At 37.4% G+C, this 23102-nt stretch overlaps 2 protein-coding genes across 8 annotated transcripts in view; one reads left to right on the forward strand and one right to left on the reverse strand.

The window, feature by feature from the left end:
- Positions 1-14516, forward strand: part of LOC133521368 (dnaJ homolog subfamily B member 6) — a 31974-nt gene extending 17458 nt beyond the window's left edge. For 5 of the 6 annotated variants that reach the window (XM_061856296.1, XM_061856301.1, XM_061856298.1 and 2 more), the window contains one exon: positions 255-1973. In XM_061856296.1, the coding sequence (XP_061712280.1) occupies positions 255-354 (100 nt within the window). In that variant the 3' untranslated portion in view covers positions 355-1973. Of the gene's footprint in view, positions 1-254; positions 1974-14381 lie in introns of those variants that run through there. The other variant, XM_061856300.1, reaches the window with a different exon arrangement.
- LOC133521367 (uncharacterized) lies at positions 10933-20159 on the reverse strand. Of its 2 annotated transcripts, none has more exons than XM_061856293.1 (11): positions 18336-20159; positions 18110-18241; positions 17592-17744; positions 17070-17256; positions 16176-16370; positions 15046-15195; positions 14391-14548; positions 13896-14034; positions 13386-13460; positions 12729-12945; positions 10933-12237 (listed from the first exon to the last, which is right to left on the reverse strand). In XM_061856293.1, exons 1-11 carry the CDS (start codon positions 18500-18502, stop codon positions 12059-12061), a joined length of 1752 nt encoding a protein of 583 aa, XP_061712277.1. In that variant the 5' UTR covers positions 18503-20159; the 3' UTR covers positions 10933-12058. The 2 variants fall into 2 exon arrangements, with proteins under 2 accessions (XP_061712277.1, XP_061712279.1); XM_061856295.1 differs by having other exon boundaries at positions 18331-18419.
- Between the last annotated feature and the right edge of the window lie 2943 nt (positions 20160-23102).

The raw sequence follows: 23102 nt of genomic DNA on the forward strand, positions 1-23102 counted from the left end.
TCGGGTGCAAGGTACCGTTTCATCCCTTGGTTAACAATTTACTATACTTTAAGCTCCAGTTTAGCTTATTGTGACGGAAGAGTAACTACGGAACCCTACACTGAGCGAAGTACGGAACCCTACACTGAGCGTGGCCCGACATGCTCTTGGCCGGTTTTATTATTTCATTTATATTCTGATGTGATGTGTTTGGTAGTCTTGGTGCGTGGGTAATGTTAGAATATCTTTTAATATGTTTTCTATGGTCCCTACAGGGTAACAGAGAACGGCCGGGAGACGGTGATGTCCTACGAAAACGGGATTTTGAAATCAAAGACTGTCAATGGTGTACCTCAATCTCTAACCTACAGTTAAACATTAATTATAGTTCATTGTAACCAAACTTGATCCAAATGACAACTCTATACTCAAGATGACAAGCTAATGTTCCATCTTATAGTTCTGCTTTAATTTTTTTGGACAAATTGTAAATTTGCTGTGGTCAAACCTAAAATTTACTTATACTAGTTGTGATAGTTAATTCTTGGGTGTATTGCATAACAAATTATAACTTACAAATCAATTGAAGGACTTGCTTCAACTGCTTTTCTATGAAGAAACTTGTACTTGTATGACAAAGTGAAGTTCGTTATGCGATAGGACCTAACATTACATTTATGAATATTGGTTATTATTATATTATGTGAATTTACTTAATATTCTTTCGCTCAGAGCCCTGACCTGATGAATCCATTTTGTAAAGCAGCAGTATCGGGTGAGATTTACTTTTAATCGAACCTACACTTAGTTATTAAAAGTCACGAGCATGAGGTTTCATGTTCGCTCATGTCACGTTTGTGTTCTGTAAAACGACGCACGCGCGCTTTTGCTGATCTCGACGTGGGTTTTAAACTAAATATACTGTTTGGGTGTCTCTTACCAGAACACCATAACTGCTGCCAATTCTTTACTTATTTTAATAGTAATGTAGTTAGTATTTAATCATTAATTTTTTCAACTTTATATCATGATGGTAAAGAAACATAATTATAACTATGTAACTTCTTTAATGTTTTAAAAATAATCTTAATGTACGCAATCATCTAGAATGTGAGTCGCCTATGACTGCCGTCGACTATACTCGTAAACACTTGAAGCTTTAAGAGGACTGTCAACGTCTCGGGTGCCAGGCCAGCGCCAAACGACGCACCCGACCGTACTATTAGGTAGCTATAATTCTTAGAAAAGTCCCGTAACCGTAATAATACAAACGAACTATTAATCGATATCGACATTTGCATTTAACGGGCAATCAAAGAAGTTTGAAGGCACTATACGAGCTTACCGAAACGCGGCCTCATTATGAAATTATCATTCCTGGTATTTCTTTATTTCACTTGTTACTATTAATATGTTGAAGCCAAAAAAATCGCTTTTAAGGACGTATTGTTAAAGTTTTTACGGCACCCTTATGCCTCCCTGACCTTAGGCTTGGAAGGGCTTGTAATTGTATCACCCAAATGTAAAATCTCAACTAGTCAGACCATTCAGAAATTGCCTTAATTATTAGTTTTATTTAATAATTTTACCACACAATTTTAAGAAATTAGGATTTAATATCATATGAGACGATCAGCAAAAGCCCTTCGTAGTATGTAAACCACAATATGTAAATCATTAAATTTAGGATAGCTCTGTACTTAAACAACTGCTTTTAATTTCTGGATTATAAATATTAGTTAATACCTTGCGAAGTCGTAAGGGTAGTCCGTATGAATATATCAGCGCTTTGCATTGGAAGTCAGCCTTTTCTCTAGTAGTGCCATTGTAATCCTTTCGAAATCGAGATTCAACAACTAGGATAATTGTAAATATGTTTAAAGTCTAATTAGTATTTTAACGAAGACTTTGAAATGATCTCGTTTTTCATAAATTTGTCAACAACTATTTGAGCACTGCGAGGGATATGGATAAATAAAAATACTTTAATACTAGTTGTGTTTTATTAATTATTAGCTGATATTTAGACGGTAAGACGGCTTACAAGCTGCAGTGACAACAATTATTAGGCCTATGTGAACTCTCGCCATAGATTCCGATACATAAAGAAATGAAATGGAGACGATTAGTAACATGTCGTCTTAATAGTAACAACAAACATGCCAAGTTATACAGTATAATAACACGACAATGTATAGAACGTGGGAACAGTATATTCACAATTTGTGGAAAGTGGAAAGAGAAAACAAATGTGAAAGACTTGAGATTGGACATATCATATATTTGAAGTTTTTTTTATGGAAATGTGAAAGTTTTACAAATATAATATTTTTTTGGATTAAAAGAATATATGGGTCAATCTTGGAAAAATGTACCTACAGTAAGCTCTTGAGTAAGGCTCGAGTTGTGGGTACTACACAAAACGACAATATACTATGAATATCGTCAGGGTGACGACCAGAACTTAAACACAACCTTATTAAAAAAAAAAAACAACCTTATTCAGGTATAAATACGTTTCACTATGGCTATAAACTTGTGGTGGTAATTAGTGAGTTTTGGTTTGTCGACGATATGGACTATCTGACATAGATACCATTAAAAATGTTTAGATACACAAGAAACATCCTTAACTCAAGAACAATTCGTAATAAACACATTATTCTCTTGCCAGGATTCGAGCCCAGGCCCAAAGAGCATATAATCACTACCCAGGGCCTCCAACTACGTAGGCACCAATTAATGTATCTTTGGTAGTAATTGGTAGGCACGATCCCGACTAACTAAAGAGGTCGATAGTTTTGTGTATACTTTGTTGCCAGTTATTGAAAGGAAAGGTTAGTTTGTACTTTGTTGTTTTCCGTTGACCGTCGACATTATGAATTATGACCGGTTCCGCTCACATTAAATTACCTCCTTTTATAATAGAAAACCAGCACTTAAGTACCTAATTAATACCTATATGTACAGAATCCCTCAACATAGGCAAGAGCTAGGGAATTCTCCGGGACTGAATTTTTATGGTAAGAACCGGGAATTCCGGGTTATTCCCACTAGTTACCACCAAGTTGTTACCAGTGGTAACTACTAGGAATTTTTCCCACCATTTACCACTGGTAACCAACTCGGTTTAGTAGTTACCACTGGTAAAAGGTGGGATTTTTTTTCCCAGTAGTTACCACCAAAATTTGGTTAGCGTTCAATACTAATAAAAACAGTATAAATAGAAAATGCTTTAATCAATAGTTAATTAAAAGTCCAATTAATTATAAGTTAATTAATTTTTAGTATAATTGTAAGTCGATTAGTGTTTCAGTAAACTGCCTCAAAAGTGATCAAAAATATTAAAACCGGTGCAAGTGCAAAAAAAAAAAAAAATTAGAGAGAAATTAACGTTTGGATAAAATGATAATTATATATTAGAATTTATTTCCCCAAAAGAATATTACAGTTCACTTACATAGAGAAATACAAGCAATCATAATATAGGTACAGTCAGCGTCAAATACTTTGTAGCAACCAAAGTAGCCAAATAGTTCGGTACACCATATATTTAGTATGGTGTACCAAACTATTTGGCCACTTTGACTGCTACAAAGTATTTGACGCTGACTGTACATTATTTACATAGTGCACGAATAGCATAAAATATATTCTAAACCAAAACATCCTATTTATTTCTGTTAAGAAAAAAGTGGGCACTACGTACTGTGTGAATTGGCAACTGGTAAGCCAAGTACAGTACAGTGAAGTCATCGCGCGAGCGCGGGCGGACCGGGCTGTCGCGCAGACCAGCGTAACGTGACGTAACCGTGAGACATTGATAAAGAGGGCGCGCCAGAGATACGCGTTTATACTGGTTGGTCTGAGCGGTCAACACGTCCGCCGAGCTCGCTCAGCAGTTGGCGATAACAGTCCTACAACATGCATGGAGTTATATTATGGTTTAACTTTTTTAACACTACGCATATTCAATCAATGTTGTTTGTTTAAAAGAAAAATATTTATTTTTACGTATAATAAATATTTTAAACTGAAATAAATGTCATATACTAAGAAAACGTGACCAAGGCCTCCAGTGCCCCAGGCTGGAATCGAACCAGCGTCCTCTGCTATCACGGCAGGTGTCTGAGCCACTCGGCCACCGGGGTCACGACAGCATTGATCGAATTTTTTCAAGTATATGCATCATGCCTATAAGTATAAGGCTAAGGCGCCACCTAGCCATCTCTAAGGTAGAAAAGTATGGTTCATACCAAAGAGCATATAAGCACTACATTTTACCTTCACAGACCCTAATAAGGGCTTAAGACACCATGCCGTAATTAAATAAATTGCATACTATGATGATTTCAAGCATTCCCAATCTATTAAACCTTGATCGACTGTTTGGTTTTATTGATCAATAGCTCTCAATAGGAGATACATGTTTACCTTTTCAATTATATATATTGATAGGTACTTACTAATAAAAATACAGCGTAACGTTATGTTTATATGTATTAGATACATCATTCGTATTAACTTATCAGTCGCATCACATTCTCCTTCACGCATCTTAATTCAATCACAGTCGACATTGACCACAATTCCTTCATGTTCTCAATTCATCATATTTTATCTTCTAATTCACATACACGCGGAACAAAAAAAGTATAAGATATAACGAGTCGAGTGCTCCTCTGCTATGCCCTTTTGCGTCTAGAATTACTTTTGTGTCCTTCCACCATTTTCCCGTAACAGCACGGGATCAGGTAGCTGCCCTCAGTGCTCCTTATAAAAATTCCATCCTGTATGTCCATCTGGTCATGTATTTTACTGCCCTCGTATTCGAAAATAGTGACTCTAGAGTGTTTAACTCGGACGGAAAACACCCATTCTGATTTGTTGCAAAATATTTTGTCAGATCTTAGAGCATTTTAAGTTAAAAGGCGACTCCGGTTGGTTAAAATTTTTAAGAGCATGGTCATGGTTCATCGAAATGGTCATACTCACATCATACTTATTGTATGGACTGACATTTATTTGACATGGCTATTTGTATGTACATTTGACATGCCCCTACCCCGCAAAAATCGGTAGACTGTCTTGTACAGAAAATTACAGGCAAGGCGTCTCTGCCTTTCATCCCTATTTTTTTGTAAATAATTGCAAAATGTTCGACCCCCTTCTGTAAAATCATAAGTGAATTCTGTAGGTGAGCTATAGATGTACTTGCTTTAGATACCGATTTTAGGACCGTCCGTACCAGTGGCGTAGCTAAGGGAGGGCGGCGGGGGCGGTCCACCCCGGGTGTCACCCCTAAATGGGTGACACCCGACCGTCAACATCAGTACTGGCCAGTTATAAAAAATCGTAAAACTGTGGCAGATTCCCCGCCTTTAATGAAATAATATACAACGTGCTCACGAGGAGCCTGAAATTTTTTGACAGTATATTTCTGATCATACTTACAGTATTTACAGACTAAATTGCCTATATTTTTTTTAATTTCGCCTAGTTTCAGAGTTAGATTTTTTATTGTTATTTAGTGCAAAAGGCCTTTTTGATTGCGATGTTGCCACTATGGGATCTAGTCTAAATATCCTTATTGAATGAGAGATATAAGATGTTAAAAAGTGACAAGTAACACTTTGCAAAAACTAGGTTTTATAAAAAAAGTTAAAATTATTTTTGAGTGACAGTTTTACAAATAGCATTTATACATTTACATATGTATAAATAATTTAACGATAAATCTAAAGAAAACGAAAATAATGCATTTTTAACAAAGAAATTTAATGAGACCCATTGATTGTAATTATAAAGGAACGGTTATAGAATCAGTAAGCAATACAATTTTTTTAGGAGTCCAGATTGACATTCATTTAAATTGGACAGCTCATACAGAGGCAGTTAAAATATAATAACTTTTTTTTTTAATTAATTTTTGGTACAGTCAGCGTCAAATACTTTGTAGCAGTCAAAGTGGCCAAATAGTTCGGTACACCATACTAAATATATGGTGTACCGAACTATTTGGCTACTTTGGTTGCTACAAAGTATTTGACGCTGACTGTACAAGGGTTTACCGCTGACTGTACTTTTCTTTCCACAGGCAACTAATACTCATCGAGACAATTCTAAAAACCCCAAACACAATTAGGTTGTTGTTTTATCACAGAGTTCCTATGGCCACCTCCTGTCCCCATCATCAGATCAGCTCGATGGTACTATAACATTGCATTGTCACCCGATTTACAAATTATGCAAATTGTCAGCCTTTTTAGGGTTCCGTAGCCAAATGGCAAAAAAACGGAACCCTTATAGATTCGTCATGTCCGTCTGTCTGTCCGATTATGTCACAGACACTTTTTTCCGAAACTATAAGAGCTATACTGTTCAAACTTGGTAAGTAGATGTATTCTATGAACCGCATTAAGATTTTTACACAAAAATAGAAAAAAAAAAACAATAAATTTTGGAGGTTTTCCCCATACTTAGAACTGAAACTCAAAAAATCTTTTTTCATCAAACCCATACGTGTGGGGTATCTATGGATAGGTCTTTAAAAATGATATTGAGGTTTCTAATATTTTTTTTTCTAAACTGAATAATTTGCGCGAGAGACACTTCCAAAGTGGTAAAATGTGTCCCCCCCCCCCCGTAACTTCTAAAATAACAGAATGAAAAATGTAAAAAAAAAGATATACATTACCATGCAAACTTCCACCGAAAATTGGTTTGAACGAGATCTAGTAAGTAGTTTTTTTTTATCACGTCATAAAATTAAAAAAAAAAATTTTTTTCATCAAACCCATACGTGTGGGGTGTCCATGGATAGGTCTTCAAAAATGATATTTAGGTTCCTAATATCATTTTTTTCTAAACTGAATAGTTTGCGCGAGAGACACTTCCAAAGTGAAAAAATGTGTGTCCCCCCCCCCCTGTAACTTCTAAAATAACAGAATGAAAAATCTAAAAAAACATATGATATACATTACCATGCAAACTTCCACCGAAAATTGGTTTGAACGAGATCTAGTAAGTAGTTTTTTTAATACGTCATAAATGGTACGGAACCCTTCATGGGCGAGTCCGACTCGCACTTGGCCGCTTTTTTAAAATATCAGTTTTATTGGTGGGAAAAAGATCATTCGTCTGTCAGAAAATAGATGCCATTCATGTTAATGAAATGGCCGTCGAGACTGATAAGGAAAATAAGTCTACTCATATCGGAACTGGCTCGCCACGAACAACGGAAAGTCAAGTGATCAGCTGTTCTACCTCCGGCGCGCAAAACGTCATGATTAGTAACAGCGACCCGATAAGTAAAGAGTGCTTGCATAATAAATACGGGGATGAATGGAAAACTGTTACATACCGAAAAAAGAAATCGTCAAACCGATTTAATGGACAGGTGGGAACGGCAACTAGTGATGTCAACAGCAAGTTCAAAGCGGCAGAGAAACTGATTCCTATCTTTATATCAAAAATACACCAGGATACTAATGAAAATGACATAATAGATTACATAAAAACAAAAACTCATGAAAATGTGTCATTAGAAAAAATTATAATGAAAAAGAAACAAAATCATAAGGCTTTTAAATTTTTTGTATACGAGAGTAAATTGCCATTGTTTCTAGACACTAGTCTGTGGCCTAAAGACATTGTATTTAGGCGGTTTGTGCATTTCAAGCACAGATACTCGAACAGAGTTGCTACTGAAGGCGGCACATAAGTACATAATTACATATATTAATGGAACAACGCACAATTAAATTAACTAGTTTTAATTGTAAAAGTGTCAAACGATCAGTCGACTACGATAGACAACTCTGCCAATTCTCCGATATAATCGCTTTGCAGGAATCGTGGCTATTACCTACTGAAATTCCATATTTAGGCAATATTAGCAGTGATTTCTCGTTTACGGGAACATCGGCGGTGGACACATCCTCTGGTATGCTGAAAGGGCGACCGTACGGCGGAGTGGCACTTCTGTGGCGAAGTAATCTGTTTCAATGCGTATCAGTGTTACAGTGTAGTAATTCACGCGTATGTGCGGTTAAAATAGTGACTAGTGGTCGGCCGTTTATAGTTGTCTGTGTGTATATGCCCACGGATTGCTCAGACAACTTGCCCGAGTTCACGGATTGCCTTAGCGCGGTGAGTGCAATAGTGGATGAATGTGAAGTGGAATCAGTTTATATCTTAGGGGACTTTAACGCACATCCAGGTGAGTTATTTTTCACGGAACTAAGTAATTATTGTAATGAACAGAGCTGGGTGTGCGTAGATATAAACAGATTTGGACTTTCTTCTGATACCTACACTTTTATCAGTGAGGCGCACGGGTCTAGGCGCTGGCTGGACCACTGTATTGTGACACAATCGGCTTTAGGTTCTGTTCGGAATTTACATGTTAAGTGTGACGTGGTTTGGTCTGACCACTTTCCCCTCATAGTGGAATGTAATATAGGTGTATTAACACCTAGATTAACTGCTGCGCCACTTAATAACACTAATTACGCAATATGGGGGGAGAGAACAACAGAGCAGATTGCGGCATACACAAAAGAATGCGATAACAGATTAAAAAATATCCATTTTCCTTCTGATTTTATTCATTGTGGTGATAAATGCTGTAGTGACCCATATCATAAATTAATCTTAGATGACATGTATAGGGACATTGTATCGGCGCTCAGCCAGTCTGCCATAGTTAGTAAGGGAAATGTGGGACCTAAGAAAAAGAATAGAAATCGTATAGTGGGTTGGAACAGGCACGTGAAAGATGCTCATTGGCGGGCGAGGCAGGCATTTCTTGTGTGGGTGTCTAGTGGCAAACCTATGGTGGGCACTGAGTACAATAAAATGTGTGAGAGTCGACGTATATTCAAGTCTCGACTAAAATGGTGCCAAGATCATCAAAATCAAATACAAATGGACATAATAGCGTCACAACACGCAAAAAAAGATTTTAAGGCATTTTGGAAGTCAACTAGCAAGCTAAATGCTAGGCCTGGCCCGCCGGCGAGCGTTGAAGGGGCAACGGATCATGAGACTATTGCTAATATATTCAGAGACCACTTTATTGTGAAACCAAGCATAACACCTTCGCAGGAAAGGGAGGCCTGCGCTGGGGCGATTGTGGATAGACAGGCGACAAGGATATCAGTCTCAGAGATAGCCAAAGCCATTAAATCCATGTCTGGTGGCAAGTCGCCTGGTCACGATGGTCTCAGTGTGGAGCATCTACGGTTTGCTGGTCGTCATATCCTGCGTGTACTTGCAATGTTTTATTCTCTGTGCATATCCCATTCTTACCTGCCCCTCGACTTAATAAAAACCTTGGTCATACCAGTGGCGAAAAACAAGACAGGAGACCTAACTAGTAAAAATAACTATAGACCGATATCGCTCGCTACTGTTATGGCAAAGGTACTGGACGGTGTGCTTAATGCGCAGTTGAATAAAAACCTTTCATTGCATGACAACCAGTTCGGGTTTAGGCCCGGGCTGTCAACTGAAAGTGCTATCCTGTGCCTTAAGCATACCGCAGCGTATTATGTTGATAGAAATACGCCAGTTTATGCCTGTTACCTAGATTTATCAAAAGCGTTTGATCTGGTTTCCTACGATATACTTTGGAAGAAACTTGAGGGAATTAACTTAGCGCCCGATTTGATAGGTATATTTAGATATTGGTATGGAAACCAGATCAACAACGTGAGATGGGCAGGTACATTGTCTGAGACGTATAGGTTGCAATGTGGGGTGAGGCAGGGGGGGTTGAGCTCACCATCGCTTTTCAACCTATATATGAATGAGCTTATTGTCGCGCTCAGCAGCATGCATGCGGGCTGTCACATAGACGGGGTTAATATGAACAATGTGAGCTATGCCGACGACATGGTGCTGTTGAGTGCGTCAGTCTGCGGCATCAGAAGGTTGCTTAAAGTATGTGAGGATTACGCACACACGCACGGACTCAAGTATAATGTTGATAAAAGTCAGTATATGGTTTTTGGGGTCGAGTCTAAAATACCATCTGTAATACCACCTATCAAACTTAACACGGTTGCCCTGCAAAGGGTATACCAGTTCAAGTATCTAGGTCATATCGTTACTACCGACCTCAAGGACGATGCTGATATAGAACGGGAACGTAGGGCCTTATCGGTCAGAGCTAACATGATTTCACGCAGATTTGCTCGATGCTCAAAAGAAAGTAAGGTGACTTTATTCAGAGCTTTTTGCACAACATTCTACACTTGCAGTCTATGGAGAAGGTACACCTTGAGATCGTATAGGGCCCTACAAGTACAATATAATAACGCGTTCAGGGCACTGATGGGGCTGCCGCGATACTGCAGCGCATCAGGGATGTTTGCGGAGGCGCAGGTGGCGTGTTTTAAAGCTACCATGCGCTTGCGAGCCGCATCTCTGGTGCGACGCGTGCGCGCCAGCTCCAACAGCGTCCTGGCAATGATTGCGGACAAGTTTTGCCCGTACATGACATTTTGCTGTGGACTCCATGCGCCCAGCAGCGCTGTGGTTAACACATTGAGATAGGTGATAACTGTCAATGTGTTAAAAAACTTTAATTTTCTTTGTATAATTTTATTGTAGGTATTAATGCATGTGTACTCGTATTTGTAGTATAGTGTTTAAGTCTAGTGTTCCAAATTAATATGTATGAGTCATTATGTTACTCGAAATAAACGAATTTTAATTTTAATTTTTTTTTAAGTTTAACTAACTTGAACAATTTTCCTAAAATATATATGGGCCAGTGTGTAAGTAGGACTATTGAGAGTTCATGGAATCTAAAATGAATGCGATGGAGTAAATTCTGAGCTATTTAATACTAAACATAAATTACTAATACTTTTTTATATATTTTACACTTTTGATTGAGTTTTGGGATGACACCCAGAATTTCCGCATCACCATGCTAGCTACGCCACTGATGACCAGATGTGTACTTCTTGTGGGAGACATATAGTCTGCCTCTACTTAGGCATGTTTTCAATAATTACACACGCTTATTTTGTGTTTGATGGCGTTCCCTTGTAGACGACTTGTGCTAACGTCGAAAACAGCTAGTCAGATTTTTAGCTATACTTAGGACTGATTTAGACGGCACGCGAACTCGCATGCGATTTTAGTTACATTGCGGACTATTGAGGTTACAACAATTCGGCCGACCGATCAAATACCGCAATGTAATGAAGCTCGCGCGCGAGTTCTCGCACCTTCTAAATGGGCCCTTAATATATATATACATGCTTTTTTTTTCTTTCTTTATATCCTTATGATTTTAAACATTTTTTTTCTAAAATATTTCTTAATCGTAACATTCTTATATTTTGAAATATTATATAAATCTTAGAGGTTATCATTATGAGGTAACATATAATTAAAATTATCTGAACTTAAATATATTGTCTTCGATCCGATTACAAAATAGCTAAACACTACGATTAGAATAGACAGACACTCAAGGTAAAAAGACAACATTAGTTATATGTATCATAAAAAATACTCGCGTGGATCGCGAGCTTAGGGAATGATACAGCCCTGTATTCCTGGCAGTTAGCTATTTATAGGCTAAATCTACCTATTGTCGGCACTTCTCCAAAGGGTTTCAAAACTGCCAATAGCGCCCTCAAAAAGGTATATTGACTGACAGGTGTGTGTGCTGCTTGGTTTACCTTTTGCTCAACTATATCGTTCACTATTATGAAAACCCCCAAAAATATCTTGGAGGCATTTGAACACACGTTAGCTTATGTCATCTAATCTGTCAAGGGAAGTCAGCCCCATTGGCGTCATCTGTGGCGAGCATTTGTGGCCGCGGCCGGCAAAACGTCCCACTTTGCCGCTTGCCATAAGGACACCTTGAGGTTATTCGTATAGAGACACAAGAAAATATCCTTATGGCAAGCGACAAAGTGGACGTTTTTCCGGCCGAGGTCACATTTAGCTTTAAACCTCATTATTGGCATGTTCAACCTAATTTCAAAGCAACAGTGTCGATAATTCCGTGCCAATCAATAGGCATTACACCATGCGATGATCACGTGGTGGTCTAGTTGAGGAGCTCGGCTCGCTCGCGGTACACGTTCACGACCGGCTCGTCGTCCGGGAACTCCGCCCGTTTCTCGTCGTTGGGGACGTACGCGAAACCGTCGAAATGGGTGAACTCTGTCGCTATCACTTCCTCGAGGTGGTAGAGACGGTTGGGCCGATCTAACTCCTTTAGAAACTCTGAAGTACAATAAAAAAATAACGATAACTTTTTTATGCTTTGCGAACTTAGCCGTCAAGATCGACTAAGTAAAGAACGAGGTAAGGGGTTATTAGCTATCTACTTGATGGGAAATGGCATGATGCGCAGATTCATATCTACAGTTGCTGTTTGTATTTGACTCATCTGAGTAAACCAATAAGGTTAGGTACACACGGCGTTAATTTTTCCCGTATGCCGTATACGGGATTTTATCAAATACCGTAGTGACAGCAAAATTTGTTCGGCAACTTTCAGAATCATTCACACGGCGTCTATGCGGGAAAGCCGGCTAGCCGTGTGAACGATTTTGAAAGTTGCCATACGACTTACGGGTTATAGTTGTATACAGGAAAAATTAACGCCGTGTAAACCTATCCTAACCATTTTATTCTATGCCAATATGACCTACAACTTTCAGATGAATGTTATTTAAGAATACGCCTAAGAGTTTTCTTTATCCATGATTTACCTTGGGGTACATAACGCTCCGACTGGTCCGCCGCGATGACGTTGTAGAACGGCTGCATGACGCCAAAGTACAGGCTCTCGGCCGTCATCTGGCTCTGCCATTTGAGCGCGCAGTGCAGGTCCCAGCTGCGAATTATGCACACGTAGTCGTATCTGGTGTGGTAGCACGTCATCCCCACGGCGTACTTCACGTTACTCGTACGATGTCTTATAGAGAACTGGAATATAAGTTTTTAGTGAATCAAGCGTTGGGCGTATTGTCTACGTTGCCTGGTAAAAAATCCACTCCGCATATGCCATCTTTCTGATTTCATAATCGAGGGTTTCAATAGCCTCACTTTTGTCGAAGCATTAAAAAACTGGCAGTATAGTTTGACGGCAATTCTGGGTATTTGATAAAGGTCCTGAAAATCTACCTTATCTTTTACTAACTAGAAACGGCATAAATATACTGGTCTCCAAAAATGCGCTACGAAAGCGATTTGGAAATTATGTCGGTAATCATTTAATTCAGGCATGACCCATATAAGTGTTAGCAACAAAATTTAAATACTAATGTTATACAGTACAGTTTTATAAAACCTACCATGCAAAACAGTTGGTATACTTAGGGCCAGACATTCAGCTATAGACATTGTAAAATAAATTTGGTACTCACTCGCTTCTTGTAGCAATCCACGGGCACTTCATTCCTGGAGAGTGCTCTAATTATCTCAATATGAGGAGTACTCAACTGCAAAACACAATAAGAAATAGAATACTTTGATCAAACCGGCCCTTTTTCTCAAACAACATGCTATCAAGAAGATTAAGAAAGGTGTGGAAAAGATCAACCACTTTTGACTTGAAACAATTTAATGAGCAGGAATGGTTGTTGGCACAACGGACGTGCTCGCTATGGTTGCTGATATGCGATTTTTTTTGCAGCGAACGATTTAACGGGTACCTTTGGTCTTCGCATGGTCTTGATCTTGAAGCTTACCATCAGGCCTGCAACTTCTCTTTTAAACATAAGAACATTGGTTTATGTCTAAAATATGCTCTCCTGCAGCTCAGCCTCCATGGACATTTTTTTGATAGCGCGTTACCCCTCTATTGGTCTAGTCTAGTGGGTCGGCTTATGAGCTCAAACCTAAACCAATTGTCGGTGAACCTTATGAAAACTTACGTGCTTCAGGTTGAGAGGAGAAGTCATCGCTGACATATGGGTTGGGTCAAGTAAATATGGCAGGAAATTCTTGTATGAACTGTGTGTACTTCGATTCGATCCCAGGAAATCCAAAAGGTGCAAAGCATTGAGTGTATTCCTAAAAATTAAGAACATGTTATAGGGTGTGTCGATATCGATATACATACAAGCGTTGCGTGAAGGAGAGTTGAGCACACACACAACTACATATATTTAGTAGTAATTGCATAAAAGTATGAATGAATGTGATTTAAGTGCACGATTTTAATGAACTACCTTACCTTTGAAACTTTTTTGTTAATCATGCATTTGCCTGCTGAAATTGCAATCGGTACAAACAACTTACCTATTTCAAAATCCTGCCGTCATTAATTACATTACAATATAGTTGTGTGCGTGATTCACACTCGCAACTATAGTGATGATAGCTATACCTACCTAATTATATATAAATTGCTATTTCAGAATAATTACCAGTTACGAATAGCTCCCATGCTCATATGGAACGACGAGCAGATAAACTGGAGAAGAGAATCCGGGCAATAGCGATAGTTGGTCGTCGGCCCATTTTGCGAGAACGGGCAGCGGCGGCGGCGATTCAGCTCCCCGCTGGAAGGCTCCACTGTAAATACCTGCAAGCATGGATACGACATGCTACTTTGAATAGTGGAAAATAACTTTGTATTTGTTAAGTAGAAGGTATTCGATATCAAACCTTTTGTCAACGTAATAAGTATGTTAGCTCAACAGTTAAAGGCCTCTGCCTGTTGCGCAGAAACCGGTAACTGTCGGTCGGGCAAATAACTGATTGTGTGGTGAGCTACACACGGAAGCTGCAATTTTTTCCTGATTATATTTGCATTTCGAGAATTTAGCTACCATCAGGTGTTTCGTCTGCTCGTTTGCCTCCTATAGCATATAAAAAAAATTACAATAAAAGAGAAGTTTATATGACCCAGCTCTTTAATATAAATGAGTGCCAACGCTAAATCTTGCGATTTGGAGTTTAGCGTATGTATCACGAGTTTACAGGCTCCTTTATAATGCTAAAATTGATAAGACATGATGAATAATGGAAGTCTTTACATGGTAAGAATCCTGATACACATGATAATAATCATAATCATACCTGCGGGTTTCTGGGATCGGAGTTATCGCGCCACTCCAAAAACAGGTGGTTGGGGAACGCGATGAGCTCGCAGTTCACGCCGCATTTCTTGGCGACTGCCTGGTAGATTGCAGTAACCACTAGCACGTTTCCACATTTATTGTCCAGGACCTAAAGGTAAATAAAATATTATGTTTAACTCCTGTCTGTCTGTGTATCTCCTTTTCACATTTTGGTATAGCAGCAAGAAACAGGTATGGAGAAATATTATCAAGACAATTATTCGGACATGCATTGTGCCTATCGTGGCCATACGCCGCAGTGGGAATACCAAATCTAATACAAGTAGAATGATATTAAATATGTACTACAATGGACTTAATAGAAGAGTAATATCTAACATGTACAATCAAGAGTCTGATAAAATAGAAAAGACTGGCAACCTTGATACAATGCCGCTAGTATGGTCATCGTTGTGGGTGGCGCCAGGGAAGTAATTGTTATATTAATACACTCTATATACTCCAAAATGTAGAAAAATGTAAAAGGTACATTTAAAAAAATTTTTTTTTAAATGTACCTTTTTGTATGTAGCATTTTTGTTATTAGCACGTGATTTTTTTTATCTTACTGCTATTTATAACCTTGAAAAGTAAAATAGGGCTTGACCACTTTCACTCACTGGCACAAAATACAATTTATTTAATGACGCCATCTAGTGTTAACCAGCATTTTTAACCTTCTCTAAGAGCTCACTAGATGGCGCCCTTATAGGATCAAAATCTTTTTATCATGTTTTAAATCTACTTTTGTACCTATGACAAGGTGAGGCAAATACAATTTTTCGTTTGCAAGTTGTAAGAGTTTTCATATGCGCAAAAGTAAAATGTAAAAGTGATAGATAGCTCCACCTACTTATAGTATTTCTCAAACTCGATGGGTACGCTGACAGGTGTCATATTAATTCAATTTTGCGAGATTTGGCGTTTTTAGGTTATCAATTATATGGAGATAGCAGCTGTCAGCCTACCCATCAACTTTGAAAAATACTACAGCAATGTTGAAACATACGTTGTATTGAGGTTTAGGAACATGGTGTTGTGTTGAGGTTGTCGGTCTTGAATATTTACTAGTCTTTGGTAAACAAATACCTTGACAATATCCAGGGTGTCCAAATTAGCTGCAGTGGTAATAGCCATATGCCTGTCATGATACACTACTTGCGTAACGGCTGAAAGAATATCTCTTTCAGTAATTCGTTGCTTCTCTACATCATCTTCTACAGCGGCTTTTTTAATTTCATCTTCACGCAAAATAATTTTTACTTTCTCAACCAAGTCATTTATCTGAAATGTTATAATAATTTAAAAATGATATACTATATGACTGTTCTACTTACTAAATACTCATACTTGCGGTCTGGTCACCAGCCATGTCAGTAGTCAAGAAAAACAGGCAATTAAAATATGTGAAAGTGTGGTTTTAATAAAAAAAAATCTTAAATAAGTACTGCACCATTTCGATACTTCTCTGAGATTCCCACGTTACAGGCTGAGCCTAGTGTGGGATAATTGTACAGCTTCTCTTGTAATGCCAATTTCTTGAAATAAATAAAGTTTTTTTTAATGATAGAAAATTACAAAGCCATTGCCAAACAAATATAAACCATTTCTTTATAGACAATCTTTAAATATTAAAGTATGAAACATATGTTTGATTACTAACTACTTTGTGGAGCCAGAATAACAATAGCAAAGAACTTGTTTACATAACTAATTAAAATTAATTACATATCATGTTCAGAATTGAAGAAATCTATTGATATGATGTTCTTACACATAGGTAGTTAGTACAATGTAAACAATAGGGTATTCAAATTAACCAAAAATAGGTGAGTCTTAAAAAAAAAAACTGTTGTAGTTTTTAAGCTGTTGTAGTTTTTAAGTGTTCCACATCTGAATTGCTTTGCATATCCACTGACATGATTAGCTGGCAGACATGCATATTAAACACATATTCAATGAAAAGATTCATAATATTATTACCCTTATTTCAATATTTTCATCAGGGTGTATGTGGAGGGTGTCAACCCACTGAATGAAGAAGTTACTGACAGCTACGGGTGACAGTTCATTGTTCACATGAGCCCTCACCCACTTTAGAGATAGGAATGTGTGAATTAAATGCCTCAGAACAATCTTCGCATAGTGCATTTCCGTCAAAGTGAAGGGCCTGAGATTGAAAATTTTAATATAAATCATTAAAACTAAGCTAATGTACACACTATAGAAGGATTTATTAATTATATACTATATAGGTATATTGTATTAATGTATCCAGTAAACTAGTGTTCATCCAAATATCTTAATTGTGCCCTGCTTATTGTAAATGTAGTACTTGCATGAAAAAAGTCATTTAAACAAAGGCAGTATTAAAAGAGGAGGCCTTATTAAGAGTTTTAAAATATGATCACTGAATTGCGATAAGCAGGGCAGAATAGGGGTCAAAGGGGGTTTACAAATTCAATATAATCTACTTAAATATAGTAAGAGAAAAGAAATACTTACTTCTTGACTGTCTTGCAATTATTATTAATCATAATATTGCCTTTTCTGATTACATCTTGTAGAATGTGTATTGCAAAATTGAAGCTGAATCTGTTGACTAGGGCTGCTTTAAAGAAGGGTCTCACATCCTGAATATTAATATCATTATCCCGCCTAAAAACATAATTATAAATAATAAAACTAATATTTATCTAACTGTGAAAAATATGATTAAGGACTGGGTTTACTGGGCTTGATTTGATTTAGCCTTAACCCAAACAATTACAAATTGAAAGTACTAAAGTTTATTTGTGACTTCCATGGTTAAGACAGACAGACTTAGGGCCACTTGCACTATCTTACTGACCTGGGGTTAGTCAGTTAAACCTGGAGTTACCATGGTTACCAGTACAATTTGACACTGGGTTAACAGTTTAACCGGTTAACCCCGGGTTAGTGGGATGGGGCAAGTGGCACTTGATGTAATACATATAGTGATTTTAGTATTGTTTTAAAATTACTCAACAAATTTTCAATACCCGTAAAATTGTGGTGACATTGCAATAAGCTCCAAATACACCTGCTTCTTCACCGTGTGATAGCCTTTCAGTTCAATCAACCAATCTCCTTCAGTATATTCTTCAAGTATCTTAAATAGGTACTCTGGTAACCTGTAATAATCCAGTGTATTTAATTGTTTTTTTTTTTTTTCTAAGTAAACTAGTTGAGATATCTTTACTTTAAAGTATCGGCTAAAGACCTTACGTTCGTTTAGCCATTTCTTTCCATAAGTATTGATTACTCCTAACAAAGTCGTGAAATCGCTTGCAAGTGGCACCGAACCGCAGAATATCGCGGATTTCATTTCTATCTAGTATCAATGTTATTATTTCGTTCGGCAGGCTCTTTATTGCACAGGTTTCTTCCTCCATTTCGCTATGATATTTGATTATAACTACTATAAATAATTGGTATTTTTTCACTCTGTTATTATTACTTGACTTGGCTCACTATATTATTTGACGAATATATATTATTGTCATCAACAAAGTGATCGCCCAAACCCGAGAAAAAGTGAAGAAAAACCTATGAAAACCCAATGGATTCAATGGAAGTTGACTTGACATTGACACTAATGACACTCGGTAGATTTTAGATAGGTACGTTCGGAATAATAATTACAATGTCTGTGTTGTGTTTGGAAGACAGAGCCTCTACCAAAGAATACAATACTCACAAATGACCTCTACTAATACTCATGCGATATGTTTCAAGATGAGTAAAGGCCTCTACTCATCTTGAAACATACCGCATGAGTATTAGTAGAAGTGAGCTAGTGAGTATTAGATTCAAGATTCAATTGATCGAACAAAAGGCGCAATCTATCAAAAATCACATGCGATTTTTTGCAAATTGAGTAAAGGCCAAGGCCTTTAGACCTTAGTTATAGTATTTACAGACGGCCGCACCGGCGCGCGACCCTGGTGCACGTTCGATCGTGTGTAAGGTGGTCCGCGATACGTCCGTTAAGAATGCAGCTATAAGTGAGAGCGAGAAAGAGATATGATGACCGGACCAAGGTCGCGGTCCGGTACGCTCGTCTGTTAAAGTCTTTACACGGAACGATCTTTGCATTTACTATTATTTACTATTTTATTTTAGGTTTGTGCGAATGAAACTGTAACTATACTACTATTCATAACTTGGAAATGTAAAATTTGACTTGCCTGCCCTTCCTACATGGTCTTACTTAGTCAACGATAACGATAGTATGATCATATCCGGCTCGAAGGACCACGGTATGGTGGATATTTTTGATTTTTCCGTGCGTGTGCTCATCTCGAGTCAAGAAGAACTAATAACTTGTTTTATACCTTTCTCCATTATACTTACATTTATCTATGTTTGGTAGTTTAATTAACAATTTATCCGCTAGCGACGCCGCGGGCATACGCAGTAAATTTTTTAGATTTCTGGTTCGTTATATATACTTATGTAGTTATCTATTTACTATCCTAAAATGTTGAATTAGGCTGATTTTTATGCCGTTTTATGTCCATCACACTATACCCGGCCGGCCATAATTCCTGCAAATAAAATCTTTGTACTACTTAATTTATTTCAATTAAGTCTAGCTATTAAAACTATTCATGGCATGACAGTACAATCCATGATCGATATAATTAAGCAAGTCAAGCAAGAACAAAACTACATCCCTATAGGTTCCGCATCATAAAATAGTACATTACGATACAAGTGCGAAAATTCGCAACGAGTGGGGATTGTTGGAGGCCTAGGTGTTGGAGGTCTTAAGCAGTGCGTCTGTACCGCGTGACACTTGAGTTGGGAGAGCGAGGGGCCGGCTGAAGGTCGATGAAATTATAAATCACATTGATGATCTTGAAGTATACTTTTTAGGGTTCCGTAGCCAAATGGCAAAAAACGGAACCCTTATAGATTCGTCATGTCCGTCTGTCTGTCCGATTCTGTCACAGCCACTTTTTTCCGAAACTATAAGAGCTGTACTGTTCAAACTTAGTAAGTGGATGTATTCTATGAACCGCATTAAGATTTTCACACAAAAATAGAAAAAAAACAATAAATTTTGGGGGTTCCCCATACTTAGAACTGAAACTCAAAAAATCTTTTTTCATCAAACCCATACGCGTGGGGTATCTATGGATAGGTCTTCAAAAATGATATTGAGGTTTCTAATATCATTTTTTTCTAAAATGAATAGTTTGCGCGAGAGACACTTCCAAAGTGGTAAAATGTGTGTCCCCCCCCCCCGTAACTTCTAAAATAACAGAATGAAAAATCTAAAAAAAATATATGATATACATTGCCATGTAAACTTCCACCGAAAATTGGTTTGAACGAGATCTAGTAAGTAGTTTTTTTTTAATACGTCATGAAATTAAAATTTTTTTTTTTTCAACATACCCATACATGTGGGGTATCTATGGATAGGTCTTCAAAAATGATATTAAGGTTTCTAATATAATTTTTTTCTAAACTGAATAGTTTGCGCGAGAGAACCTCCCAAAGTGAAAAAAAGTGTGTCCCCCCCCCCCCCGTAACTTCTAAAATAACAGATTGAAAAATCTAAAAAAAATATATGATATACATTGCCATGTAAACTTCCACCGAAAATTGGTTTGAACGAGATCTAGTAAGTAGTTTTTTTTTAATACGTCATGAAATTAAAAAAAAATTTTTTTTTGTCAACATACCCATACATGTGGGGTATCTATGGATAGGTCTTCAAAAATGATATTAAGGTTTCTAATATAATTTTTTTCTAAACTGAATAGTTTGCGCGAGAGAACCTCCCAAAGTGAAAAAAAGTGTGTCCCCCCCCCCCTGTAACTTCTAAAATAACAGAATGAAAAATCTAAAAAAAATATATGATATACATTACGATGCAAACTTCTAACGAAAATTGGTTTGAACGAGATCTAGTGAGTAGTTTTTTTAATACGTCATAAAATTAAAAAAAAAAATTTTTTCGTCAAACCCATACGTGTGGGGTATCTATGGATAGGTCTTCAAAAATGATATTTAGGTTCCTAATATAATTTTTTTCTAAAGTGAATAGTTTGCGCGAGAGACACTACCAAAGTGGTAAAATGTGTGTCCAAAGTGGTAAAATGTTGAACGAGATCTAGTAGTTTAAGTAGTTTTTTTTTAATACGTCATAAAGGAACCCTTCATGGGCGAGTCCGACTCGCACTTGGCCGCTTTTATTACTTGGAATAAAGAGTACAGCTTACATTTGTCAAATAATTAAAATACATAAAAACTTTTTACAAAAAAAGTAAACCGACTTCAAAACAATGAAATAAACAATTCAAGGAACGTCTTCAGGGCATAAACTTTTTACCTTAATCGGTTCAAATGTTTAGCCGTGAAAAGGTTACAAAGAGACAGACATAATTAAATCCACGTATATTACCTAATACTACAGTTGTAATGTGATGCATAGACATAAAACTGGTTATTTTTGACCGGTATTGTTACTATTTGGCTTGGCACCGACTTCAAACGTATCAGTTGGTAACGCATACTCGTCAACCCTGACTCGTCAAGCCCCAACCCTCAACCCCCAACCTCAGACCCCCGTCTACCTTCACCACCACTGTCTTCCTTCACCTCTCACGAGAAATCATAATACACCCAATTATAAGAGGGAAGTTCCACATATCGTCCGTGGTCTTCATAATCAGTATTTCAGTAAGTAGCCTTACCACGAGTTTGACACTGACATATTCGATAGCGTAACTTACTTTCTATGTATCTCACTCATACTGGAATCCTGTTAGTGCGAGCGAGAATATATATATATAGAGTACCTAAGTTACGAACACGTCAGCTAATATTAGAGTCAAACTCGTGGTAAGGCTACAGTTGCAGTACATCAAATAGGTAGTTTTCGAGAGGAAATGCTTGAGTTGCTTAAGAATACAGTCAAACCACCATACATATGCCTTTAAAAATTGAGGAGTTCTCTCAATTCCTCATGGATTCCATCATCAGATCTGACCAAAAAATATTATGGGACCACCTTAGAAGCAACTCCTTTCAAACAAAAAAGGAATTACTCAAATCGGACCACAGGTGTTGGGAGTAATCGGTGGACATACTACATTAAAAAAATCAAAAAATCATTATCATAAAAAATATCATCATCATCAGATCCACTTCATCAAATTGATGATTTTTGAGAGAAAATGCTCGAGTTGTTTAAGAAAACACCCAAATCACCATACACGCGCCTTTAAAAAATGAGGAGTTCCCTCAATTCCTAATGGTTCTCATCATCGAAACAGAACCAAATTAAAATGGGACCAACTTGGAGGTAACTCCATTAAAAAAAATAACTACTAAAATCGGATCACGGGTATCGGAGTAATCGGTGAACATACATAAAAATAAATTGCCACAACCGAATACAGAACCTCCTCCTTTTATGAAATTGAAGTCGATTAAAAATATAAGGCCATGTTATCGCTATGGCTGACAGTAAAGAAGAGAGGGAATCAGAGAAAACCTTCATAGAGTAAAATATAGCATTGAGTTGCTATACTCAAATATACTTAAGGGCTCTACAGATGATGCAACTATAGCTAAAGAGGACAATACATTCCAACTGGGATAAATTAAAACACGACCAAAGAGTGTTTTAAATAGACACGAGTTGAGAATTGCTTATTCGCACATGTATCGTACAACATTTTACAGTACATATGACTCTTTAAATTTTCAACATAGTTACGTAATGTGCTAATTATCGCACTAGTGCGGTAAAGTAGCACCATATGTATTGTAAAATAATAGTATATTAGCCAGTACAGAGGCCGGGACGAAAGGGGATGCCGGCCGAAGACATTTAGACGGCCGAGCCGAGCCGAGTGAGGCCGGATAGGTCTGAGGCGTGCGACCTCATATTTCCCGCTTGTAGTGCTTTTCTCAAACATGCAATTCAATAAACAAAAAAAAAAACAAAGTTTTATTTTTAAAGAAATTATAAGT

The sequence above is a fragment of the Cydia pomonella genome, chromosome 9, assembly GCF_033807575.1.
Source record: "Cydia pomonella isolate Wapato2018A chromosome 9, ilCydPomo1, whole genome shotgun sequence".
Taxonomy (NCBI): domain Eukaryota; kingdom Metazoa; phylum Arthropoda; class Insecta; order Lepidoptera; family Tortricidae; genus Cydia; species Cydia pomonella.

Excerpts from the sequence above, each read along its gene's own strand:
- LOC133521367 (XM_061856293.1), bottom strand. The coding sequence starts at position 18,502 with ATGGAGGAAGAAACCTGTGCAATAAAGAGCCTGCCGAACGAAATAATA. Across the intron at positions 14,549-15,045 it reads CCGATCCCAGAAACCCGCAG|GTATTTACAGTGGAGCCTTC; the intron begins GTATGATTATGA and ends CCATGCTTGCAG. Across the intron at positions 13,461-13,895 it reads CTCCTCTCAACCTGAAGCAC|TTGAGTACTCCTCATATTGA; the intron begins GTAAGTTTTCAT and ends TGTGTTTTGCAG.